Source organism: Manacus candei, unplaced genomic scaffold, assembly GCF_025592945.1.
Source record: "Manacus candei isolate 608988 ecotype Guabito, Panama unplaced genomic scaffold, ASM2559294v1 h1tg000076l, whole genome shotgun sequence".
Taxonomy (NCBI): Eukaryota; Metazoa; Chordata; class Aves; order Passeriformes; family Pipridae; genus Manacus; species Manacus candei.
The window spans coordinates 8,364,578-8,392,147 of NW_026138124.1; the positions used below are offsets into that span (position 1 = coordinate 8,364,578).

At 40.8% G+C, this 27,570-nt stretch overlaps 1 protein-coding gene across 1 annotated transcript; it reads left to right on the plus strand.

The window, feature by feature from the left end:
* Nucleotides 1–4,321: 4,321 nt before the first annotated feature.
* TRPV3 (transient receptor potential cation channel subfamily V member 3) lies at nt 4,322–27,511 on the plus strand. The gene is made up of 20 exons (XM_051809659.1): nt 4,322–4,888; nt 6,692–7,143; nt 8,256–8,357; nt 12,266–12,388; nt 15,152–15,256; nt 16,833–16,919; nt 17,632–17,789; nt 18,046–18,222; nt 18,418–18,558; nt 18,749–19,029; nt 19,702–19,878; nt 20,510–20,668; nt 21,123–21,224; nt 21,802–21,875; nt 22,295–22,460; nt 22,966–23,032; nt 23,369–23,640; nt 24,120–24,232; nt 24,836–24,906; nt 25,535–27,511. The coding sequence occupies exons 4-20, from the start codon at nt 12,270–12,272 to the stop codon at nt 25,627–25,629; spliced, it is 2,364 nt and encodes a 787-aa protein (XP_051665619.1). The 5' UTR covers nt 4,322–4,888; nt 6,692–7,143; nt 8,256–8,357; nt 12,266–12,269; the 3' UTR covers nt 25,630–27,511.
* The last annotated feature ends 59 nt before the right edge of the window (nt 27,512–27,570 follow it).

Consider the following 27,570-nt stretch of genomic DNA (forward strand, 5'->3'; position numbering starts at 1 on the left):
TTTTTAAAATCCCTTAGTCTTGTCTGGGAAGCAAACAAAATTATCCCACTTCTCCAGAGGGAGTTATTACCAACCTCTCAGAATTTCCAGCTATACCATCCCTCAGTTCCTGCAGTGGGCAGAAATTTGTTTCCCACAGATGGGGAAGTAGAGCTTGGCAGTGATACCAACCCATTGTTGCACACATTTATTCAGACTCAGCCAGGGCTCTGTTTGCCAGTTTTACTTCCTTCATTTTCATTCCACCTCAGCACAGGGAATTACCTTTGGAGATGAAGGTGGGTCTGTTCAGGCAGACAGGGTGGGATGCCTGGAGGGGACACACTTGCTCTGAAGGGACAGACTCTCGTGCTGGAGGGCTCCAACTAACCCCAAGGGAAGAGAGGTGGCTTGTCAGGAAGTGTTTGTCCTTTAAAAATACCTTTGCCAGGACTAGCACCTTTCTGTTCCTGCTTGTAAACACCTGCACTGAGGAGGAGAATGGCCTTGTAACAAATTATCTTTACTTGGGTTCTTTTATGGAGGTTCTGCTCACCTTGGCAGACATATTTTGCAGGATCTTGCAGAATCTTGAGCCCTTGGGGAGTTTTTTAGTTTGTAGTTTGCATAGTTATTTCCCACTGAGCATGTTTAGAAACAGCACATGGTTCCCATGCTGTTCTTTGGGGCTTGCAGGTGGTAAAAATCTGTCCTCTCACAGTTATTAGTCACATTAATTTATGTCCACACTAAGTGCTTAATATGAGATGATCAGGTTGAACAACTGTCTATAACCACCAGTTCCCAATAACCACATGGGCACAAAAGCCAAAGAAATGGAGGGTGTTGATGTGCTCACCTCCTGTCTGTGGGTGACAGCTGTAATTAGCAGTGACTGCAAATGTGTGTGGGATGGAGACAGCAAGAGAGCTGAGCTGGGCTGCCCTGCACTGGGAGGTGAGAATGGACTGATGAACCTGTGGGAAACCAAAGACATGATCTCAGTATTTACAGCATTGCCATACCTGAGAGGCAACTGCTCTTGTCAGCCATGAAAACTGAACGGTTGTGCCTTTCAAACTCCAGTCATTTCTGAATTAGTTAAGAAAAATGCACATTCTGACTGAAGAACTTGGAGCCACACGGCCTGTTCATGTGCACTTGTTGTGTCCTCTGCCACAGCTGCAGTGGCAGCTGGAGTGTGAATAGCCCTTGTGCTAATTAAGCATTCACATTAATCACTTCTCAAAGCTGCTTTTAGTGGGGTCCACGACAGAGCAGGGCCCACAAGAGGGCCCCCAAGCCATGTTTAGGGCTGCTGCTGGTCCCCCTGGGGCACCCCAGAACTGACTGGCCCCAGGACAGCCCCTCTCCCTCTGATGCCATATTAATTATGCAGAATTATATTTATTTTTGCTAAATGCCAGCTAATTCTGCCACTCTTCTGAGGCATCTGTATGACACTGGCACATTCCTCAGTCCTGCATCTTTGCTGGAGCCCCCAGTACTCAGGAATCCACAAGGGATCCTGCCAACCCCATGGCTTTAAGGGATAGAGCCAGCAGACTCAGGTTCTGATGCTTCAAGTTTTCAGAATCCCATAAATAGGATTTTTATACAGTGTTTTTCAACAAGCTGTTGTGGTAGATTTTCCAAATTCAAAAAAATTCCAGGTACATTAAAAATGCCCGATATGCTGATGATCAGGCAGTGTCCTGGATGTTTAACACCAGCTTGCACACACTAGAGAGAATCCTCCTGCAGTGAAAGGTGCTCCTTACATGTCTGCTCCATTAGGCACAGGCATGGATTTAGTAGGGCTTGGGAGGAAGGGGTTTTAATTGATGCTGCCAGATGCAGCATAGACATCCTGGGTCTTCTTGATGTGGTTATAGGGCTCTGAAGTGCTTTCCATGACCCACACCATGCACACTGGGAGGACTTCTGACTCTGGAATAGTTTCCACAGAGAAAATATGGACCCGATTCCTCCTACATCTGATGCTAATCTTCAAAATACGTGGTGGAGGGCACCTATTTCTCTGGGAAGGAGGAGAAATCAACCAACTGATGTCACTGGATTTCTCTCTTCCTGGTGTGTTGGTGATGCTGTGGCTGAGCTACATCACCATTAGTAACACTTCCCGTTTCAGTGTGCAGGGAATGAGTGGGCTCCAGGAGACGCCAACGTTTCCAGAATCACAGAGGTTTTCAGACTTCATCATCATCCAGAGCAGGATTTCTCAGTCCTGGCTCTAATCAGCCTCTAAAATCAACATTTTAGTCACCTGAATGTTGGTTTGAAAACTCGTGTCCCCTGGAATTGCCGTGTCAGCCGGCGAGAGCAACTCCCAGTTACAGGAACTAAAGGAAGTGTCCTACTCACTTGGCCTGTAAGAGCATGTCACTAAGTCCAAGTAATTTCTTTCAAAGCTGACATAGTAGGTTTATCCCAGACATTCCTCTTATTCCAGAGGAGAATGCGGATAATGAACCACATAGAGAAGAGGGATCCTGTCCCCAGTTCCTGTGAGTCAGAGGGGGAAAGCCAGGAGTGTTTAATTGGCAAAGAGGAAGACACAAGGAAGAAAATGTCCCTCATTATCAGAAAGATACAGGAGAGCTGAGTTTAGGGCTGGAAACAGGTAAAGGTTTCTCAAGAGGAAGATTTGCAAGGGCACATGGAAACAGCTATTTCTGAAATAAGCCCTGAATAACTGAAAGTTGAAGCACTGACAAAGAGAGAAGATGATTTACATAATAAAAGAGGTTTTAATTAGAATAATGGGTTGAAACTGAGACAGGGAAAATGTATCCTGAAAAGATGATCTTCCTGTGGGGCACATACAATGTGTGTCTGCCCAAAGAACTCCCTTTGGAATCGTGGGAAGTTTCAAATATCAGCCCACATAAGCAGGTAATCCAGTGCCATCCTGATTGCAGGAATGGGGGACCTGCAGGTTTTAGATCTTGTTTTGGGGAACCAAAGTAACTGAGGGTTTATCTCAATTGGTAGATGTTCACCTTCAGTTCTGCTTCCCTTAATTTCCAGAAATAACTTGACAAAAAGTGGAAGGGGCCTGCAGGGACTTAATTTTGTTATAGTTAGTGAGCACCTCATATGCTGCTACAGTGGATGCAAAGTTTGGGTTTCAGTTTAAGACGTGAGAGTGGGTGAATTTTTGTTCCACTCACATTTTTTATGGGTCTAAACAGATCTTTGGAGGGGGAAGGGGAGCAAACTATTCCCCAGATTTAGATGGATGAGACAGATAAAGATATTTTCCTTCTAAAAGAGGAGATTGAATGTTCCTAATCAAATGACTAAACTATTAGTTCAACCCAAAATTATTATGACATGCAAGTTCCTCCCCAGCTGTGGTGATCACCCTCCAAAAACTGCTTGAGTCAAACAGTGGCAGTACAAACTTGAGCAGAAAAATGTAGTGTATAGGTGGGGCCAACGCTTTCTTCACGGTGTGTTCCCTCAGGGATTTTCGTGTTGCTTAATTCCCCTGCACTGCTCAGCCTTACCAGAAACTCTGCACCACAACTGAAGATTTACTGAGGGTACAAGCTCAGCTGAAATAGTTGGAGAATGACCATGACCTAGCTGGGAATGTGAGGCTCAGCAGCCAAGAGAAGGTTGTGCTCTGGGAGACCTCACTGAAATGTGATGTGTCGCACGGGAGGCTTGGCTCCCTCCTGGGTGACTGTGAACTGAGAGCCAATGGAAGTAAAAAGTGCCATCTCATGGTCTTAAGGCTGGTTTTATTTTTTCCTCCAAAGGTTCCATGCTTGTCTGAGCCTCTCCCAGTGACTGTGCACAGCCTGTGGCCCACAGCACCAGCAGCAAGGACACGCTCACAGGACAGGGACAAGAAGCACCCACCACCTCACACACCTGTGTGGTGTGTACAGTGAGGACTGGCAAAGGGCTTTGTAGCTTTGTTCTGTTACTTTTTGCCTTAGGAGTGGCAGGGGACAATTAACAAAAGCACAAATGCAGGAAAAGACACAGGAAAAGAGTTACAGATCCATTCTCCCCATTGCTTGTTATTATCTCGTGCTTATCTCATGTAACTTAACCAAGACAAGGGATAACTATGACCTGAAGTCAAATACTGATGCCACTTGCAAAAAGCGGATTTTTACTGTACTTATTTCAACTCACTCAATACTGAATCTGTCCCTGCATAGGGAATTGGCCAGAGGTGTGGGAATTAGAGAGACTCAGGTGGAAGTGATCACACTACCAGGTGGAGAGAGGGTATAATAAGGGAGGGAGGGAGGCAGCTTTTTTTCTTTGGGAAGGGTGGGGTGGGTGGAAGCTGAGATACAGGACTGGGTTCATCTCTGCTCTGTTATTCTTAGTGCTTACATTAGCATAGTCTCTGGGAGCCCTAGCCATGGTTCAGCAGGGCACTACTCAAATGCAGAATATAAATGTTCATGTTCCCAAGCTCAGCTATTAAGAAGGAAGAAAAGAGCAGAGACAGACTGAGGAGTGTCATGGGCTACTCATTGTGATGAGCAGGAAGGAGTCTCAGGGCAGCAGCAGCACTGCAGCTGGAGAGCTGCTTGAATTGGGCCCAGGAAGCAGAGTTTAGAGGAATAGGAATTAATTAGGATGTCTAACTATTGGATAATTATGGCAGTCCCAATAATAATGCTGTTTCTTTGGACTCCTCCACCTTTGCTTTTTTGCCCAAGCAAAAGAAGAAGCTGCATAGTGACATAGTTGTACTGGAGGCTTCAGTAACTCTTCTCTGTCTTTCTGTGAATGGGACTGTTCTTTTATGGCAAGAATCCTGGGGGATAAAATCTCCAGGCATGTATATCATGCAAATATGCATAACAACATTGCTGAAGAGGCTGACTTGTCCCTGCAGTCCAGACTGCACCAACTGGTAAGTGATGCACCAGTATTTTCCTGGAATGATTTTCCACAAGGCTGTTAGGTGATAGTCACACACACTTACAGGTTAATTCATTTCTCTGTGTTGCTCAGCTGCATAAAACAGCCTCTTATCTCACAGTTTATGAGCATATTATTTAAATAATTGCAAGTGCTACTCAGTTGCCCGGAGTGGTGTGAAAGCTCTTTGTACATGTGTGTAGCAGCACAGATATGATCCCAGAACAAGTTTAACTTCACAGGTAAATCTTCATGTGGCTTTTCAACATAAACTATACTGCTAGCATTGAAGACATACACCTTCTTTTAAAACCATAGTCTCTGTGGGATGTCTTGTGGATTCTTCCCACAACAGATCAACAACTCTGAGTCCTTTTCAGACAATTTAAATGCCCTTTTTCCACGGTGAAAAATCATGAAATATTCCTATAAATCAATTAAATACTATGCTTGGTGGAATTGGGCTGCTACTACTATTTGGAGTGCTCAGTGTTTTAATACTTAAATTGTGGATTATTTTTAAGGAGTGGGGAATGGAATGATGACAGTAAGTAATTTACAATTATTCTTGCTGTTACCTAATGTTAAAAATGCTTTCAGATAATGGCTCTTCCCCTTAGTGACTACTGAAAATGACAGAATTAAATACAAAATCTGAATAACTTTTAATGTGGGTTTGACTGGGATCATGTCATGTATCAGCAGAGGAACAAATGCAGCTCTGACTTGCTGATGTCAGATGGCAGAACTCCAAATGCTCAATCCCTCCCATCTGGGGTTTCCTTCATCTTGTTCATTTTAGTTTCTAGTGAGTCTAGCACTTGCTAGGAAAACAAAATAATGCCAGATAGGACTTCTGCTGCTTATTTGTGCTGCACAGGCTATCCAATGCTAATGTTTTTCAAGTAATTTTTAATAAGGGATGCATGTTATTAACATTCCCGACCCTTATGGCATCTTTTTGGTAGCTGGAGCAGCTGGCAGGTGCTGTAAAGCTCTATAAAATGGTCTACATAGTCATGATAGAGCCTATTGCAAAACCCTCCATGGCTTCTGAAAAATGCTGGCCTTGTCAGAAACCTCAGGGTGGAGCAGGTCTGGGAACATAAAGGTTGAGCAGGTTAATGATTAAAACTGTAAGAAAATGTTTGCACGAGTGTGACTTACTGTACTTCTGCCTCTCATTTCCTGGCTCTTAAGCCTGTCCTTAAAAATAGCTCAGTTCAGCCTGAGCCTCAGTTCAGGCCATCCTATGGGTGGCATGGGATGTCCTTGTGTGTTTTCAGGCAGATCAGCTCCAAGCAGTCTGGGCTGCAGTTCCCTAAATCTCACAGTTGCACAGGGAAGGCCACGCTCAGGTTCAGTGAGTCAAGGCTGTCCTTGTAATGCAACAAGAAGCTGTTAACACAGAGCAGGCAGGATGGAGTGTAACCTGTGTGTGTGAACTGTCAACAGCTCACACAATTTTCTACACCTCTCCACAGGCAGGTTTGGAGCAGGGCTCTGCCTTTCTTGCTGTAGCTTGTCCCAGTTTTTCTCTTTGGATAACTGCCACTACATTATAAATAGACCACACTGCTAGGGCCTATATTCTGCTAAACCACACAGATCTGGATGCTTTCAGATATAGCTGCTTTCTGAGTTCAAAGTCCTGCTTGCTGCCAAACCCATTTTCTCTCCTTAGCAGAAGAATTTCTGTCGCTGTGGTTGATGCCAGAGGTAAAGCAACAGTCCTCAAATGCACCTTCACCCAGATTTAATGTAGCTTTGCCTCTTTTCACATTTCTATCCTCAGAGCGACTTCAATTAAACAGTTTCTCGCATTTTGTGTTGAGATCTGAGCTGCTGCTCTCCCAGGCAGGATGAAGTGGCAGGATTCAGTCCCTTTTCCAGGTCATTACACCAGCAGGTAAGAGACCATCAAAGCAGCTGACTCTGGGTTGTCATGTATTAACTCGGGCACAGTAATTTAACAAGATGTGAACAATATCTCCTGGTACAGGGTTTGGAATATATCACCACAAATTTGTGTTGGGCAAAGGTGGATGTGTGCTCAGCACTTCCACCTGATGCCAAATCCAACCGGCCTGGGCCTGTTTCCCCACACAGCTCCTGGGAAGCTGGTTCATTACAGGGAACAGTGCAGTGCTCCTGGCATTTCACACAGTGAGATCTGAGGCAAATGGAATACCCAGCAGTCCTGTTTTTAAAGATATCTACTTCACAGGAAGAGTTTAGCTGCAGTTTGTAAGTATATTTTAAAGCCATATTCTTTGCATTAAAATCTCTGGATCTAGGTCATAGTATCCTAAGATATTTTGGTTTTACTTCCAAATTTTTTATCTACCCCCTACCAAAAAAAAAAAAAGGCCACCAAAACCCCACAAAAACTTGGCTCTTTCTTCCCTTGGCTACAGCTGGGCAAAGATTCCTGTTCTGCTGCCTGCATGGTTCACCTTAAACTCCCATCTAATAATCAAGTAAAGACCAGCAGCTGTAATTGCACCTTGCAGGTCTCACAGGCAAAGACACACGAGTTTTTAACGTACTATTTCTGGTGATAAAGGAGGAACTCTATAAAAAGAGCAGAAGAACTTATGGTCACTCTTCTGGCATGTCCCAGAACAGAATTCTGCATCAGCCATTGCTCAACAGCTCAGAATTAGCAAAGCTGAGACATGCAGGACAAAGCAACACCAGGACTGTTTATGTGAAACCCAACTGTCTGTGTTCCCACAGCCCCTCTGGGTACACATTCATCAGAAACTATTATAGGTGGGGAAAGATCTAAACACACCCACTGTGTTTTCACTGACATTATCGCTGTGAAATAAGATTTTTCTAAGACCTTTTCTAATTTTTCAAAGTCATAGCAAAATCTTTTTGCTTGCTGGAGCACTTAGCAGGATCCTTTCCTCATTTCTGCTTTGGAGTAGTTCCATGCTATATAATAAACTGAGCATGACATAAAAGGGGTCATTTACAACCCAAATGCATGTGCATAACCATTTTCCTTTGAAAACAGTATGTAAACTGCAGAGCAGCGATGGTTTGAGATATTCTACTGCTGCCATTAAGTCATCCCTGAGCAACTCAGCTTTAGTAACATCTCAGTGTATAATTATTGCGTGTGTGTGTGTGTGTCATCCCGCTTTGGCAGCTGTGAGGTAAAGGCTTTGTTGTCTAGCGAGTTCCTCTCTGCTCCCTAATTTCAGACGTAGCAAACCCCGTACGGCCGCGGTGCTCCGGCGCTGGCCCTGGCTGAGCTCCCCAGCTGAGCACCCTGGATGACTGGAGAAGGGTGGTTTGGCGTTTTTAGGATAGTTTTGAGCTCGATTGTGGTTTTGCTCCTTTGGCAGGTGAGCTCTGGATGTTGTTGCAGCACCAGCAGGGCCCTGCTTTGATCCTTGGGCCGTTCCGAGGCTCCTCGTCCCCGCCGGAATGGAGGTGTCGTAAGCAGGGTAAGTTCTCCGGGAGCTCTGTGGGTGTTTGGGGCAGGTGATGTTTCTGGAGAGAGTGAAATCTTCAAGAGACAAACACAAAACCAGCTGTTCCACTGGAGAAGGCTTTTCTGTCGTGCTTGTTTCTGTTTTTCTAGTTTATAAACCCTGAGCTGTGCCACGTCGACTCCTTGGGCATTCAGGAGTGAAGAAAGATGGACCTGATTTCATTTGTATTTGCCAGCCCCAAATCACTGTTGCACTTCCTAATTCCTGTGCCAAGGGGATCCAAAATATAATATCATACGGACCAAACTTTATTACATTCATCTTCCACTGAAAGTTTCAGTTACCGTGGAGACCGTTGAAAGTAAAATCCCCAGGCTTGGTAGAATAGTTTTTATTTCAACTCAGTAAAATTTCTTCTTTTTATTTAATTCAGAAATAAGCTTAAAGCACTTTTCCTCAGGGAAAAACATTGCTTTTCAGAGTCTTTTTAAACTTCTGTTAGGAAAAACCTTCATAGGAAAGAACAAATTTCTCCCCGAGAAGCAAATGAATTTTTGATAGTGCATACTAATGCCCCTCAAAAGTTTAAAAATCTTACAAAAATATGAAACTCTTTTCTATCAAGTGAAACTTTCTGCTGATAGGACTCATAATGCTTTAAGTAATGCACAAAAGTCAAAATGAAGTTTTATCAGCTTTCCCCTCGGGGAGGGGAATTTCTTTTTTATGAGCCAGTAAGAAATTAGGTCGCAGGTGCTGGCAAGTGTCATGGGCTGTTGGAAGGATCCTGTGAATGGAACAGTTATTGACAGTCACTTCCACTCCTCTGCCCCCAGGGAAGAAGAGACCTTTGTGCCACAATATCACAGCTGAGGGTTTCTTTTGATTTGTAGGATTCTCTGTTTAGCCACTTCATTTATAGTTATTGAGCTGTGAAGTTATAGGTATGTATGATTTTTCTTGTTCTCAGGCAAGCACAAGGTGAGTCTGTGATAGTGTGTAAAGTGCCTGCTTACTGTAGGAATGGCAGAATCCCATTCACCATTACAGATAAATACTCTGCTGGGGGTCAGATACCAAGTCCTCCATGTCCTCAGATCCCCTTCAAAGTAATTCTCAATACTATAAATCAATGCAGTGGTTTTGTCTTGCTGCCGACTTCAAATAAGCCACTTCCCTGGTGGCCTGTAAGTAACAATTAACTTGATAATGGGAGTAGAAAATAGTTACAATAAAAGACAATGCTCCATATCGGGTTACATAAGCGACATGATGTGACACTTTTCAGCCTGTTGCACTATTTTTCTCTACATGTCATAGATTAGAGAAAATGATAGTGCCCTGGAAGCTGTTGATGAAAGCCCTGGCTTAGTTTTCCTGTAAGCATACAATTAATTGTGATTAAAAATGAAGCAGATGCTACCTCAGCACTGTAACGAGGTACCTCTGCTGTTGTGCCTGCAGTTATTTACTTGTGCAGGCTGAGATCTCATTTAAAACAAGCTTTTTGGCTGAGACTACAGTCAAATGTCCTGTGTGCTTTTGAAAGCTTAGTCCCTGTATACAAAAGTGAAAATCTTTTTCCTTCCCAGAGTGTTTTCTTGTATCGCTGATGGTTCAGCAGCCCTTCATCATTCAGTACAACTCCAGTGCTATCTTTGACTATTTTCACCTCTCCTAAATGATGCAGCCTGTGCTTGAGCCACTGCTAAAATCTCTGTGGTGAAAACTGGCTGCAGAGATGAGGCTTTGAGCTGCTGCCCTTGCAGAAACGTGTTGCCGTGTCTGAGCAGCTCCAGTGTCGCTCACAAAGGAGAGGCTCTTCCTCGTGGCCACTCTGTCCTTTAGAGATTTAACCTTGGTCTTTATTTCTCCAGCTCTTCCTGCCCCTCTCTCTGACCCCTCTGACTTTGCTCACCTCCCAGCTGTGCCCCTCTCAATTTGGCAACGCCTTTTGCTGACACACTTTTGGAATTTTTAGTCTGTTTCCAGTTATTCTCTTGCTTTAAAGTCACTCATTTAGTGCAGCTATTTAATGCCCATCTCCATCATATTCTGGTCCCCTCATATGTGATTTATGTCCAGTGCCACGTTTGCCTCTTCCTTGAGATGGGAAATGTCTTTGCCCATACACTGCTTTGTATTCTTAAAGTACTTAGTAAGAAGTAAATAGCAGAATTATTTATGAACTGAGTAAGACAACAGTCATTTGTTTTAGCTGTGTTAAGACTAAATGTTTATCAGTGTATTCACTGACACAACATGTGTCTAGAGACTACGTGAATTGCATTTCCAATGGCATGGACAAAAACCTTTCTCCTGCCTCGACTGTGGAATATCCAAGTTCAGTTCTTTTGTGCATTTACTGCAGTGAAAGCTACAACGTGCTTTGTATGCAAGTGTACTAAGTAAAAATATTTTCTCTTTGTGAATTATTTCTATGGAAGTTGTGATATGCATTCTTAGGAAATGCATCCAAACTAGGCGTGTTTCCAAGTTGCTCTAGTGTGAACACATCTATCAATGGTAGAAAACACAATAAAAATTTATTTCCATGCCTGTTTCTTAAGCCAACCTTTGCAAGGTAAGGAGTCCTTTCCAATATTTGAAATTCCTATTCCATTTAGTGCCAAGAAATGACAGCTGCACTTACATGTGTTTGGGCCCTGTAAGTTCTCAGTTCTCTGTATGTGGGGTTGAAAATTCCCATAATTAAACATTTGTTGTTTATGCACTAATAGACTCTATTCAAATATCAATGTATTTGATATTCCTGGCTCCTCTCTCACACCAGGTGTCATGTCTTTTCAAACACACTCCTCAATCTGCTTTTTGTATCTCGATATTCCCATAATGAAGGAATCCTGGAAGGAATCATTGGCAGCACTGTGACAGGAGCAGAAAGTTTTGTGTGTACATTTGTCACATTAAGGAAAGTGGAGTAGGAGGGGAAAAAATGTGTAGTTCATTTTGTGCAAACTTGCAGGCAAATTATTTTTGCCATTTGTCCTTGGGTATGGAGGGCACTCCCCTCATTTCCTGGGAAATGCATCCCTGACCTTGTAATGGTTTTACATTCAGTGAATTTTAATGTATCCTGAACTCACCTTCTCGCTTTCAAATTATCCTGGGTGATTTAAAATGATGCCCTTGAGTGTTAGATTGAGAAACAGGGAGATAGTTATTCATTATTACTTACAGAATTCATGCTGTGGGTGTTCAGAAGCAGGTAACATGCATTAAGATCCTTTTGTGTCATGTGGTGGTGACAATTTCCATCCAGTAGAATCATGATTTTTTTTTTCTTTTTCCTGAAGAAATGTTGAGAAATGTCACCAGAACACAAAAATTCTGAATATTATGCATGTGATGGTTTAGCTGAGCTCAGCCTGGGCATTAGATTCAGTCTCTTACTTCAGCTGTTCTAAGGCAGTGAAAAGTTTCAGGGATTTTTTGTTCATTACCCTTCATGTCTGGAACCTTCCTTCAAATATTGTATCAGTTGCACAGACCTTCCTGAATTTTTTCTGGAATTTACCAGTTTTCTGAAATTGTCTTGGACAAAGCAGACTACTCAGATTAACTGTAAATATTCATAAACTTTAGAGGTACTTCTAAAAGTCTTCTCTGAATAACATCCACTGTCGTGATTGACAGATCCCCTTCAGTTTAATTTAGGCACAGGCTTGAATTTATAGTTCTACTGGTGCCACTTTTAATGGTACTTCTTCTAGAATTAAATTTAATGAGTCAAGTATAAAACCCTCCTGCCTTGATACATGAAACGGCATGTGCTTAGCAACTGAAAAATGAAAAACTTAAAGCCCAATCAATATTTGTGTGTTTGTGTATAAACAGGCAATTTGGTCACTATACTTCCTTCAAATGAACAGGAGTAACCATGAATCTCTCTACTGCAGGAACATGATTAAAGATAACAACGAAGTTGTTCCACTAATGGGCAAGAAAACAAATCCGTCAGGAATTCCCCCTTCAAACCAGCAAGAGAAAAAGGTGACTGAAAGCACTCCCACGAAGAAAAGGTAGGACTCCAGCTCAGCCTAAACCACTAAAACTCCCTGGTTTATCTCCTTTAGTTGATGTTGGCACTGAAATACCACTAACACCTGTATTTACACTGCAAATATGAATGAGAGAGACCTGGTAACACAAGATGCCTTCACATGACCATGCTTATGGTGTTTGTGAGTGGAAGAGTTAGGAACACATATGATGTGTTTACTCTAATGGGACAAATATTTAACCCTTGTCCCAGAACCATCAGGATCATATACCAGTCTTTAAAGTCTGTTTCTGATCTACTTTGATTAACAATACTTCATTGTTTTATAAAATATTCACTTTCATTTATAATTTATATTAGAGAATTAATAAAGGGACTAAGGGTTTGTATTTAATATGAGTGGGGAAATATAAGCTGTAATTCCTGCCTGGTACCATGCTATTGAAGTGAACTAAGTTGCTGTAGAGCAAGGATGAATTTTCATTCATAAACTTTTCACTCTGGATGATAATTACTAGTTATTATGGCAATTTCTGAAACTCTGAAGGCCTAGGCAATTGTGGCTGTTCTGACATTTATAATTCTCAATAATCAGAGGAATCACTTTTCACAGAAATGGTACCATTAGTTATTTGAGACCCACTGCCTGGGTGGTCCAATTTGTCTTTCTGTCACTAAATTCCAAAAGAGCAGCTCTTTGGTGGCATATGGGGGAGACAAGGTGTCTGAACAGCTCGTGATACACCCAGTACTTCAAAAAGGGGCAATTCCATGGGAGACTGTGTGGTTGTAAGAACACTGCCAAACCCAAGCCCTCAATTACTTACCTCATATCTCACATTCAATTTTGTGGCCTCCAGAACAGTAACTGTGGGGTTTTTCCCACCTCTCACACCAAGAGAGGTGTGGCCCACAACATTCCTGTGATACACAGCACCGAGGTCCCGTGAATTTTAATGCAGGGGTTTAACATGTTCTTTTAATTATATGTTCCTGTGCTGCTTTATCCTGTTGCTGCAAGACACTTCCTCCAATTGTGCCACCAGCAGCTGCTGCACTTCCAGGGTGGCATCTCTCACTCAACAAAACATACTGGCAATATGCATTTTCTTGAAAGACAATGACATTCTCTTCTTGAAGGCCCTGGAATTTGGACTAACAGTATATAATTAAGTACAGGAAAACTGGGAGGAGGCTGCAAACGTTGTCAGAGCCTGCTGATGTTTGTGGGCAGTGCACCAGGGCCACGGAAGCACTTGGGTATTTGCTGGCAGCTCTCCAACTGCTTTGCACGGTGGCTTTGGGGTTTTTTTTTCCCCCATGATATCCCCAGGTAACCCACATGCCAGGGTAGGTGAGGTCTGGCAGCCTCCAAACCAGGGTTCACTCCATAGCTGCTGTACCTGCCAAAACCTTCAGCAGGAACACACTGCTGGGAGAGCAGGAGCTGCTCCAAGACATCAGCCTGTGATGCACTGTCCCCTCAGGTGAGAAGGTCCAGCAGAGCCCAGACCTTGGCACTTCTGGCTTTAGGGAGCCTCACTGCAACCTCCAACAGGTGTTTGCCTGTTGGGACAGCTCCTGCACTTCATGGTCAGGGAATGCAAAAAAACAGGATGAATCCCTGTTTTTTCCACTCCTCCACAGTCCCTCTGCCAAGTCCAGACCTCAGTGAAACAGCAGTGACTGGCACAAGTGATGGTCCTGGTTCTGTCTGGGTTTTTCCTACCCCCTGCCCAGGTAATTTCAGGGACCCAGTCCTGTTAACCAGAAGTGACATTTTACATGTTCTAAGCAGGTTGTTCAATAGGGTTCTAATAACATACTGCATTTTAGCATCACTACATGTACTTGACTTCAACAGGATTCTTTGGGGAAAATGCAGTTAAAAAAGAGAAAGAAATACCCTATGGACTAAACCATAAATATTAAATGAATTGGAAGCATTTTCCAGGTGACTACTGGAACATTTTTAGAAATGTAACACAGTTTCTGAACAACAGCCCATGTGGGAGTTGCTACACCCACCACTGGAACTTCTCTCTCTGTGGTTAACTGTAGCAATGTTTTAGTGAGATCCAGTAATACCAAGCCATTGATTTTTGCCTCTCAACTCCGCAGGCTTTTAAAGGATGATATCTTCCTATTCTTTTCATTTGCCTTTTTTGTGTTGCTTCAAATTATATTTTTCACTATAAATAATTACATATATATTTATATAATTATTTATCAGGAAAAAAATAGTTAAATGTCATGCATGACTGGCAAGAGGACACAGTCAGTCCTGGCTGGTGGAAATGCCTGATGTCTTTTAACATGTGACCTTTCAAACATTCTGATTTAATCATTATCACTGCTGATGGGTTTGAAATGATCCATCTGATGGCTCCTGGCTGGAGAAACAGGGGGTAGGATGCAGTAGATTAAAAAGCAGTTGTGTGTGTGTAGCTGAGCAGTGACTGGGGTTGCATTTGGCTCTTTGCACTGGAGCTGAATGCAAGGCTGGTTTAGGGCTGCTGGGGTTGCTCTTAGACATGTCAGGATCTGATGCCATGTGTTCTAAAAATACCTTAGGAATTTTGCCCATCTGCCAGCATGAAAGAGCTGGGCACAGTGCTGGAGGTTGGGATCTCCCCAGGGGAAAGCAGATAAGCCTCTGTTCCAACATCTCATTAGGTAATGCCAGAAAAGATTAATTGTCAAGCCTACCCTAGGTATGTACTTGTAGAGCTCTGCTTGGTCTGTGGTTGCTAATATTTTTTAAATGCACTGTCTTCAACAGTTCCCACTTTTTCCTGGAGATTGATGGTTTTGAAAGCAATGCCACTCCAAATAACACATCTCCCCCTGTGTTTTCAAAACCAATGGATTCAAATATTCGTCCCTGGTAAGTTATAGATTCATCTGCAATAGTCATACTGCAAATATATCTATTTTCTTTCCAGCAGCTACTCCTTATTCCTCCTTAGACTCCAGTGCTAGAATTTCACATGAGATTTCATAACTTTTGGTCACTTCAAAGACAGAACTTCACTGGAGTCCATTGTTGATCAGTAGATGACTTATCTTTATCTACTGCTGACACTTGCATGGAATAAATCAGGCCTCAGTTTTAAGTAATTTTAAAATCAGTACTTTTTTTATTCTTAGCCTCTCATTAATGGTACATTAGAACAAACTCCACAGCTTAATTTAGCAAACCCTGTTCCCAGCTGGGTGCTGACGTCCTCCCTCTATTGCTCATTAGCAATCAAACAACGTGAAAATGCTGAGTCTGAAATGTTTAAAGCAGCCATTTATGCTGAATGAATGGAGAAAAATTATGACTGGGAAGAATGCATGTCATTTTTAAAAGTGTGTGAGGTGCCAACAGCCAATAACGATGAATAAGGGAAATATGTAACAAATCTGCCAAAAGCCCAGAATGGCCAAAGGTTTGTGTTTCTGATGGGTGTCTGTTCAGCTTTTTGGAATTAGCTGACAGTCTGATTTTGGTTTCAGAGGAGAGGTATCCAAATTTCTTCCTTTCATTCAGGGACTGACCTGCACAAGACACACACACAGTGTTTGCCAGACATTCCTCAATTTTCTGCAGGAATGACAGATGGAATAAAAATAGACTCTGAGCTCCCAGCTTTAGTTCAAAGGGAAGGGAATACCTTCAGAGCAGTGCTGGACACTTGCATTGCTGTCCATGCATCTGTTTTGTCAATAACTTATAGTTCAGATTCCTCAAATTATTAACCTGAGGTAGTTCATCAAATCTGAACCTTGCAGAAAACAAAAATAAAAGTAAGAAAAATTATAATGAGTTTTAAAGTCAGATCTGCTTGTAGGGCTGTCTGGAAATTATGTACAGCAATTACAAAATACCAGTTCCATTGAAATCCTCTAAATATATTACCTAAATACGTATTTAAGGCCCAGTCCTCAACTTCTTTTAGCTGGAGCTTCCATTCAAGTCAGCCACAAAATGCTCCTGACTTGCCAAGAGTGTTCTGTGTAGTAAAACTTTGGGTAAATCACTTCCATTCTGGGTTTGCAACCCACGTGCTGCTACTGATTTAGCACTTGTTTTGTGGCAAATGACAAATTAAGCATGTGAAAATGAAGATTGTAGCATTCAGGATGATGCATAAAATGCAGTGATCATTTAAAAAAAAAGGAAGAAAAAACTTCTCACATTTTCAGGATCTGTAGTGAAATAATATAACACAAAGCAGATTGCTTTCCTAATGTGTTTTTTTTTTAAATATAATAAAATCCTGAGAGTCTCTCAATTTTTACCACTTATTTTAAAATTCATGTGGGAGATAAAATTCCAGAGTTAAAATGCACAATTTCAAATTAGACTAATTTTAGCTCTGCTGTAGATACTGCCTCCTACCACTGACTGATTCTTCATGCAGTTTGCTAAAATATCTTTTAATATCTTTGCACATGTGCTTTTTTGTTTTCTTTAGTGCTTCTGGAAATGGGGAAGACATGGATTCCCCACAGTCTCTTCAGGATGATGCCACTGAGTATAGTCCTAATGTAGACAGTTGCTGGTGAGTGGAGACAGGAATATTTCTCAGTACATTTTCAACAGATTAAGTTTATGACAGGGAAGATATTCCTTATTTTGCCTGCCATGTTTAAGGAAAAAGGTCATGTGTGTGCACACATTTCTAATTCCTCTATAATTAAATGTTGAAATAAACAACTCTAATCTCTGCTTTTCTCAGATTTCATGCTTAGTGTGAGGATTCTTCATACCTAAAGTCTGTTTTCTAGATGACAACACAGGACCTACACAGCATGCACAGCTAGGCATGAGCTGGGGGTGTTTCTGACTGGGGGAATTGTTAAATCATTCCAGAATAATGGATGATCAGGAAAGAGTTGTCAGATATGAGGTTAAAAACTTATCTTCTGCTGGAGTGCAGCATCAGGAACCTCAGCACTGAAGTCAGTGAGTTGTGGGCAGATCAAAGAAGTATTTCTCAGCCTTTGTTCTAAAAGAATGGGTGAACTGGTGAGAACACAAAACAAAACACTTGAAAAATGTGCTGGTTTATTATAAAACACCTCAATAACCACTTACCTGCAAATAAGCAAACTGGGAAATGTTCTGTGAGATCCATGTCGAGATATATGTGGAAGCAGGGCAGGTATGTGTTGTCTGAGGCAAGTAATTGTATTTTTATTCCCTCTTCTGTAGAAAATAATATAAAAATATAGTAAATGGAATCAGGAATTTCGTTATTTCTTGCAATCCAGTGCTAACATATCCCAAGGACCTGAGCAGACCAGTGCCAGGAAGAAGCTGAAGCGATTCCTATTCCGGGCAGTGTCGGAGGGGAACGTGGAGGAGCTGCAGTGTCTGCTCGGGGAGCTGAAGGAGCGATCCAGGGCCTGCACAAACATGACTGTGCCAGGTGAGGGGTGCAGATACCCAGGGGGAGACTGTTGGCTCTTCTGGCAGCACATTTGTAGCCTAAAACTGGGAATTATCTCTGTGGAGCAGCTACTTTCCTGTGAATTTGGATCTGTCTGGAGTTATGGCGGTGGAATGTCCAACAGGAAAACCAGTGGCAAATAGTTTATGTTCATATATATCTTTCAGGTTTAACCCTTAATTAACAAAAGTTTAGTAAATCATGATGATCTAATCCTAAAAATTCACTCTTGTAGATTATCTGATGAAAAAATTCACAGCTTCAGATACTGGCAAAACTTGTCTGATGAAAGCTCTGCTGAACATCAACGAGAACACGAATGAGATAGTGAATATGCTCCTGTCCTTTGCAGAAGAAAATGGTATTCTGGAGAGATTTATCAATGCAGCTTACACAGAGGAGGCATATAAAGGTACTGCCATCTGATACCAGTTTCAGGTATATGGTTAAACATACCATCCATAAAATACCATTCTCCTCAAACACTCTAATGATGGTTTAAATTCCTAAACCAACTTTAATTCATTTATTCACTGGTGCTATTCACTGTGAAATATCATTGGTATTTCAGAATGTACTTGAGAGATTCCTGTGTCTGTTTTTCCAGGCCAGACAGCTCTAAATATTGCCATTGAGAGGAGACAGTACGAAATAACCCAGAGCCTCATAGAAAAAGGAGCTGATGTCAATGCTCATGCCCAGGGTATTTTCTTTAATCCCAAACATAAGCATGAAGGCTTTTATTTTGGTAAGTGGAAATGTGATCTTTCTGGAAAAGTTAAGAAGGAATACCCAAAGCTTTTATAAAACAAGAGCTTAACTCAATACAATCAATAGTAAATGTACTTTCATATGTTAAGATTCTTAACACAGTCACTCTTTTATAATCTGATTTGTAATAAAACATGAACACATGTTGCATTTTATGATTTTTATAGGTGAAACTGCACTGGCATTAGCTGCCTGTACCAACCAACCAGACATAATTCAACTGTTAATGGACAATGCCAGGACTAATATTTCTTCTCAGGATTCCAGAGGAAACAATATCCTCCATGCATTAGTTACTGTGGCAGAGGACTCAAAAACTCAGAATGATTTTGTAATCAGAATGTATGATATGATATTGTTGAAAAGTAAAGACAAAAATTTGGAAACAACAAAGAATAAGGAGGGTTTGACACCACTACAGTTGGCTGCAAAAACTGGGAAATTAGAGGTGGGTATTATTTCAGTAGCATCTAAGAGAAACCAGTGCTCTGACACATCCTTTTTCAACCCGGTTATGCTGTTATATATCAGTAGTATTTAGTGAGCTATTTTGTTTAAAACACAAGCAAACATTTTCATTGCCACGTTGCTTCTACCTTTCAAGGTTTCCCTGTAACTCCCCCTCTCTGTATAAAATACACATTGTTTAAAAACAGCTTGGCAAACCCTTCTGTTGCACAGAAACTCAGAAATTCTGCATTTATTACCATATTGCACTTATGCAGTCTTTGAACAGTTTCAGGAAAGTCACTGGAACTGCTCTGTTACTCTGCTGTAGAATTTGGTTTTCAGAAATCTACTGAATTGTAAAAAATTGGCAATGGGATAATTTAGAAAAGAATTGTTTAAGTTGAAGGAAGACATAAATGAACACATGGAAAATTTTGCTTTTATCCTCTAGAAAAATGACTTTGACAGAAAATATGGAGGCATTAGAAACTCTGTATTTAATTCTTGGTGGTCTTTCATCTCCAACACACAATTACAAATACACTGACTTTGCACAACTGTACAAAATGTGACAGGGAAAAGGTTGGGGTTTGAGCCTGTTATGTTCATGTACTTTCCCCTTTCCCATGACCAACACAGCTGCTCACAAATGATCCTGTTAATGTTTCAGATTCTGAAATACATCCTGAGCAGAGAGATCAGAGAGAAGCCAAACAGGAGCCTGTCAAGAAAATTCACAGACTGGGCTTATGGTCCTGTTCAGTCTTCTCTGTACGACCTGACAGAACTGGACACCACTGCAGACAACTCAGTGCTGGAAATCATTGTCTATAACACAAATATTGGTGTAAGTTACCTATTTTTAAAGTACAGATTAATTTTTTCCTAACAGTACACTCATTTCAGATGTGTTAGTCTATGTATTCCAATGAATTACTTGTAAGAGTAAACTGTAATTTTTGTTCTCGGTTTTTGTATTGGGAGCAAGATAAATTTTATACCTCTGTAGATGGTCACCTGTAAGAGAACATGCATTCACCTTCTGAAACATGGGCTAGGCATTTTGGGAATGTCTTTTCCTACATTAGAAGCATTAATTTACCTTGTGTTTAAGTATGGCCAAGCTGGTCAGGCCAAATAAACTTCACTTAATAGGTATGTATTTTACATGTTTAGGAGTGTTTGCTTTTCAAAGCTAGAATTTTACATTTGCTCAATTCTAATACTGCCATAAAACCATAATACCAGAAGTTCACATGACAGTTTTAGCTCCATCATAACTTACCAGACAGAGAATGGCAGGTTACCCCAGCACGAGTGGGAGCTGTCCCATTGCATCTTGTCACGTCAGGGTCTGACCCATCTCTGAGCACAGATGTGTTTCTGGATCAGAAAGGGTGGGAACTGAATGAAATGCACAAAGTACATGACTGAAATTCAAGTTTTAATTGGTTTATTTTGGTTTTTTTCCCCTACAGAATCGTCATGAAATGCTGACTTTGGAGCCTCTGAATTCCCTCCTGCGAATGAAGTGGAAGAAGTTTGCACGGCACATGTTTTTTATGTCGTGCTGTTTTTATTTCCTGTACAATGTAACTTTAACATTAGTTTCCTACCACAGGCCTAATGAAAATAAAGTGAGTACAGTGACTGAATCTCACCAAATTTCACTGACTTAAAATGCAGTAGGGTTTCCTGAATTGTATTGAAAATGCTAAACCAGAAGCAGTTGTTGGAATTCTGGCTGTAGGGAGACCAGGCTCTCCCACATCAGGTACCTGGAAGGAAGCAGAGCAGTAAGAGGATATAACTACATTTGCATTTTGTGAAAATGACCCAAAATACAAATACATGACACAAAGACAGGTTGTTAAATTTCTAAAAGTGTGGAAAAGGTATTTTTCTGTTAATAGAGAAACTTCTGTTTTTTCAAATATATATCTGTTAAGGGGGTAATTCTTTAAATCCACCATGAAAAAAATCCTTACAGAAAGGGAAATAAATTGTGTACCCATGTGGGGAGGTTTCTTGTTGCTTTGCCTTTTACCCTTCAGGTAAAACTGAGTCTTTATTTTTGGACCTGTCTTGCAGGCTCCACCTTATCCACTTGCTCTGACACGTGGAGTGGGATGGCTGCAGTTGTCAGGACAGGTGATGGTTATGTTAGGAGCAATATTTTTAACCATTAAAGAGGTAAGACTTTTTATTAACAAATATATAAATAACTACATGAAGAACTTCTCTAGATTTATGAACATGCTGCTGCTGCTTTTATTGATATCCACAATACATGTGGAGTGTCTTTGATGTGTGTAACTTTTTAAGTCTTTGGCACACTACATTGCTTACCAGAATGACCCTGGTTGTATATTTGAATGCACCTGTATTGCTCTGTGAAACAGCTATGAAGGTGTTTTCCCTTCAAATTTTCAAGGCAGAGATTTGATATTTTTATAACATCAACATTGTCAAATTACTGGCTTTAAGGACACTTCTGAATTAGAACTTCTACTGGAAAAAACGTGGTATAATTTTGCCAAATACTGGAAGTCATTAAATCCAGTAACTTTTAAATTATGCCAGACATGACAGGATTTTAAACTTAGAAGTTACAGCTGTATAAAAAAAAACAACTCTATTTCTGGAAGTTATCATGTCTTATTAGTAGATGCATTATTTTAGAACACCAATGGAATTATTTTGAAAACTAGATTTTGAGACCTGTTTTCCCTTACTACCACATCTATATTTTCTATATCTATCTACATAGAGTGTAGCCATCTTTCTGCTCAGGCCCTCAGACCTGCAGTCAATTCTCTCTGATGCCTGGTTCCACTTTGCATTGTAAGTCTGATGTGCACATATATATTTTATACTCTGTATAAAATGCTTCTGTATCTCATGGTCACAGGGAATGTGCTGCTGTAGCAAATGCTCATCTTTTTCTCTAGATTATCAGATTTAGAGGGATGGATGTAATCTTACCTGCAGCTTTTCTGTAACAACTGTTTGGGGGAGAATAGTTCACTGAAAGTCAGCTTTAATAAATATAATCCTTATATATTGATATACTTACACCACCTATACTGATCTATTTTATTGTTAAAAAATAGTGGCAGTATTCATGGGGAGAATACAAAACAGAATGCAATTACAAACTAAGCATAAAGAGTGAAGAAGTCTTGTTTTCATATTTTTCCACTGTGTTGTTAGTTTTGTGCTAGTAATTTCTCTTTTACATATATGTGTTTGTTTTTTAACAGTTTTATACAAGCTTTGCTTGTGATCTTCTCTGTCTTTTTGTACTTGTTTTCCTACAAAGAACACCTCGTGTGTCTTGTTTTGGCAATGGCCCTTGGATGGGCCAATATGCTCTATTTCACCAGAGGTTTCCAGTCCATGGGCATTTACAGTGTGATGATTCAAAAGGCAAGTTTTTCTTTTGTTTTACCTCCTTTATAATCCTCACTTGTTCTACAATCCATATCAAGTACATTCAGCAATTTAGGTGTATTTTATAGTTCATATTGAAATATCTTATTTTCAATTTATGCATATTATTTCAGCAGGGCACACTAGATAACTTCAGTGGCAGAATCTAGTTTATATCTTCAAATAGACATTTTATTATGTTTAATTATTATACTGAATATAATTTTGGGTTTTTTCAGCTAATGTAGTTCTGCAATTTAATTGCATCACATGCTGTAATGTCTGTGTTGTACAGAATTAGTCACCCTCACTCAACACATCAGGCTCTCAAGCATGAGATAACAAATCAAACCTTTGTGCTTCTCGCTGAGACTAAACCAGTTTACTCAATGAAAGCAGTCTGATACTTTTCTATGTGCCTCACCTGTATCCCTGCAGAATTCATAAACATAAAACTAGTCCTCAATTTTAATTTCTGACAACTCTTTCATTTAATTTCTAGGTCATCCTGCAAGATGTGATAAAATTCTTAGTTGTCTATATCGTGTTTTTGCTGGGATTTGGTGTAGGTAAATATTACTGGAGAAAAGCACTGATGCTCTGTGTGAGTAAAAATTTTAGCATTGTTATTCATAAGAACCCTGTTTTCATGATGAGAGCTCATGTTGGGGTTTCTTCTGGATATTAAGTTTAGATGTGAACAGATGAGTCATCTGGCTCTTAATTGCCTGCAATTCCATTTGGACGTGGGCTCTTTCTGCTTCTTGGAAATCCTCATCTGGCTGCTGTGTGTTGCTGGGCAGCTCTGGCTCTCTTTCCCAGTGTACTGTGAATTCTTTAGGATAAAATGCCACGTATTCCTGAAGCATGACTGTGATTGAAATTTCCTCCTGCTTTCTCCTCAGCTCTTGCTGCCTTGATTGAGACCTGCCACGAGGGCGGCGAATGCCATTCCAACAGCAGCCTGGGACCTGTGCTGATGGATCTCTTCAAGCTCACCCTGGGACTGGGGGATCTGGAGATCCAGCAAAACTCCAAGTATCCTGTCCTGTTTCTTCTGCTCCTCATAACTTTTGTTGTGTTGACTTTTGTTCTCCTCTTGAACATGCTGATTGCGTTGATGGGAGAAACAGTGGAGGATATTTCTAAAGAGAGCGAGCACATCTGGAAACTCCAGGTTTGTTTGGGAGTTTGCTTTGTGAAGTTTGTTTAGCCCAAGTTTAGCTGCTTGGGCTAAAATCTCTTGAGCTGTGTCTATGGTAACTCATACTGACACAACAGGTTAGGCACTAATGATAATCCCCATTCGTATATGTGAGTGAATAATGGAAATAACTAATTTCAGTGTCAGAGAATTGTAATAACCTCAGATTTAACAACGACTAAAAGTAATATTGTGGCTTGGATTTCCAACCCATGCACTGTCACATACCTTCATGACTTTTGCTCTCCTGGATTTGGTGTTTCACCATCACCAGGAATCTGTGAATCCCTATTTTCCCACACAAACAATCAGTGATGTGCCACGTTATTTGGTGTTGCTTGTGGGTGGTGGGATGTGGAGGCTTGACATGTTATAATGAAGCTGCAAACTGCATATGCTGTGGAATCAGACAATATTGGACATGGTTAATCATACTCATTTATTGTTGATAGAGAGCCAGAACTATTTTGGAATTTGAAAAATTCTTGCCAAAATGCTTGAGGAAGAAATTCCAGCTGGGGGAGCGATGTAAAGTGGCTGAAAACGACACCAGGGTGTGTTTAAGGTAAAGCAAAGCTAGATTACTGTGCTATCAATTCTGCCTTGTAGGCTGCTTCAAGGTTACTTCTCCTCTTTAAAATATTTCTAGCATCTCTACAAATTATACTGGGTGTACAAAAATATAATTTGGGGTGGTTTTTTTCAGTTGTGACCAATTGTTTTGAAAAAAGGGAAGGTGTAGATAATTTTTTGGTAAGAAAACAGATTTTCACCTTCATATATGTCTTTACTGTGCAAATATCAAGTCTGCTTGCAGTAAATGTTACTTTGTCATAATCTCCTTTGAATGTTAGCTTAAAAGTAATTATATTTAAATTGATTGCTATTTGGTGATTACCATATTAAAGAACGGTGCTGTTTTATCAAAAACACTGAAGGTGTGTTTCAAGCTGTACTCACAATGTGTTAAATTATAAAGCAGTCTTGGTATCATTCTCCCCTTCCTGTGGTACCTAACACTGCAAGGGACAGTCAGCCTTTTAGTCCCAGGAAAGCAGGTGTAGGTGGTAAAGTGTGACAATCCCAAGAAAGAATAAAAAGGAACGAGCAGCAATGTAGCTGGGAGATAATGCATGATAATAACACAACTTATATCCAATATAAACAGGATTAATGAAGTGAAATGGACAGAGTGGAAAACACATGTTTCATTTATTAATGAAGATCCAGGGCCAACAGGTACTGTGGGGTTTTATGACACTGTATTTTTGAAAGCTTTTCTTATAAATGCTTGGATATAGTTTTATACCTTTAAAACCATAAAATCACATAATCTAGATGTTCAGCCACACTTTACTGCTGCAAAACCTGATAGTAGGGGTGATGGTAGGGGTAGGGGTGTGAAAGTATTTTAAAAGATTTGGAGTGAGGGTTGGTTACAAACATGTAATGATTTGTGATAGGTGTTGGATGACAAATTGCCCCTCACAAATGTTGACCAGGAAATCCAAGAGACTCCTCTGCTGCCAGTGCTGGAGTGCTGTGGAGAAATGAGCTCAGCCTGAGGTGTCCAATGTCCCTCTGGCAGCAGGAGTCAGGACACAACAGGGGCATGTGAGGATCTGGGAGACAGACTTGTTCTGAAGTTTCTTCTTGAGCCAATTAGCTTTTATATTGCTTAAAGAATGAGCTCAGTAATAAGGAAAAGGGGCAGCCAGAACAATTTGTGTAAGATATGGTAGTAAACTGACAACTTGCTGTTTAAATAAATGCATATTTTTAACAAAAAAAAAAGTGTACAAAACTTTGATCTTGCAAACGCAGTTTCTACCATATCCTGTTTTGTTTACAATGCATTTTTTTGCAGATCCAAGCAAAATTCAAGATAATTCAAGAACTAATAGCAAAAACACCTTGAATACGTTTGAAGAAATGGATGATTTGCCCGAAACTTCCGTTTAGAGCTTGTGCTGTATTTGATATGTGGCTGTTCTGAAGGTTAAAAAGCATCAGCAGTGGATGCTGAAAGCTTTGTGGATGTTTTGGACAGCTGTAACCAGCTGAAACACGAACTTTCAGTGACACAGTCTGATGGCTTGAACCCATTTAATCAGGGCAGCTGAGCTGAAATAAAATGGACTATTCACTGGTTCAACTTTGAGCCTCTCAAACCATTGCTGTCCAAGTTTGTGTGACGCTACTCAAACTTGGCTCTAGATGTTTAACTGGATAAAAAAGGTCAAATGTGAGATATTTCTTCCTTTTGTGGAAAATTAAGGTCATCGTGATCCCAATCTGCTGGTTTTTTGGAATCTCTAACTCATGAGAAACTCATTTTGTACTCTGAACAAAGTTAAGTTCTTGACACGGAGCAAAGAAAAGCATTTCAGTTCTGAAGACGACTAAATGAAGTATGTTATTTTGAAATAACCAAGCTCTGGATGCATTTGCAGCTTTTGCATTGACTGTCAGTGTTATTGGAGGCTCAGTCCCACAAGCTGGAGAAGCCTCTTCAGGTCCCAGTAGCTTTGCCTGATCTGTTTTCCTCTGTGCAGTCCCCAGGGTATAATGTGCTGTTTACTGCTCTTTATTTATTACTAAGTGTTTGTGCCTCCCCATAAAATAATAGGGCAGAAATATCACTCATGATGGAGGATGTTTCTGACTTTGTCCCACTCATGATGTCTTTACTTTTCCTCCTTGGCTTTTCCATGCTGTTGCATCTTGCTACATAAAATAAGTTATTGCCTTGGAAGTTCTTCTGAATTCATTTCTGCATTCAACCACTTCAGGAAAATAAGTCAGTATTTCTTCCCAAAATGAACAGAATAAGTTCAGTGCAATGCAATTGCAGACTTGTTTTTATTCAGAGAACTATGTAATGCATTTCTGTGACATTTTTTATTTCACCACCTGTGATGACCTAGTACTATGAATTATATTTTTAGTTTTCTATTTCATGTGTAAACATAAAAAAGATATTTGTTCTATGTACTTTTAAATTTCAATTAATACATGATGTGTATTCAGTGTCATGGCTTTTCATCAGACCTGTTCACGTGGTGCCTGTTTTAAAGGTGCTGTTTTAGGCAAGGCTCGGGGGAACTCAGTTCTGTGTTTGGATGATAATAAGAATTGCATTGGATTTTACAGCCAAGCCTGCTGTGGGCAAAATGATCCCAAGGACTTTCTTACCCCAGAAGAGAGCGTGAGGGAAGGACAGCACAGAGCTGTTTGCAGGGATTGGGAACGTGGCTCTCGCTGCCCAACCAGCCTCCTACAGATGCTGAATCCTGTGTTTCCTACCATGGATGGATGGGATCCAGTGGAAACCTTCAGTTATGTTTGTACAGGGCAGAGGAATTTGAGGGGAAGGACCTTCCCAGACCATATAATACCTGAGCATTGTTTGCCTTCCTTAGTAGGAAATGGGAGTATGAGAAGAAAAATTCCTGTGGTCTTGGAATCTTTCATCTTTGCTGGTTAATTTTGCATCGAAACTGCCAACGAAGGATTTTGCCTTAGGACTCCACAGTTCTGTTTGGATCCTTTTCAGTGCCAGTTCTTGTACAAAGGAAAAAAAAAATACCTCTTCACACATCCTCAGGAGCCAGAGAGACCCATGTTTCTGTGGGTTGTCACTGAACACAGGCTGAGAGGATGTGCTGTGCCAGTGTCCAGGTACAAAACCGAATGGACAAACTGAGGAAGGAGCTGAGGGGCTGTTTCTAAAAGTTCTTACTGAGGAAATTCCCTCCTTGTGTGGCCCCAGAGCTCTGGCAGATCACACAGACTGGCTTCTGTCTCGAGGCTCTCACCAAGGACACTGTGAATGATGACTGGAGCAGGTGATTCTGTGCTTTTTATACAAAAATGTTTATTTAAATTAAAGAAATAAAACTT

Excerpts from the sequence above, each read along its gene's own strand:
- TRPV3 (XM_051809659.1), top strand. The coding sequence starts at position 12,270 with ATGATTAAAGATAACAACGAAGTTGTTCCACTAATGGGCAAGAAAACA. Across the intron at positions 22,461-22,965 it reads ACAGTGTGATGATTCAAAAG|GTCATCCTGCAAGATGTGAT; the intron begins GCAAGTTTTTCT and ends TTTAATTTCTAG. Across the intron at positions 24,907-25,534 it reads TGAAGATCCAGGGCCAACAG|ATCCAAGCAAAATTCAAGAT; the intron begins GTACTGTGGGGT and ends ATTTTTTTGCAG.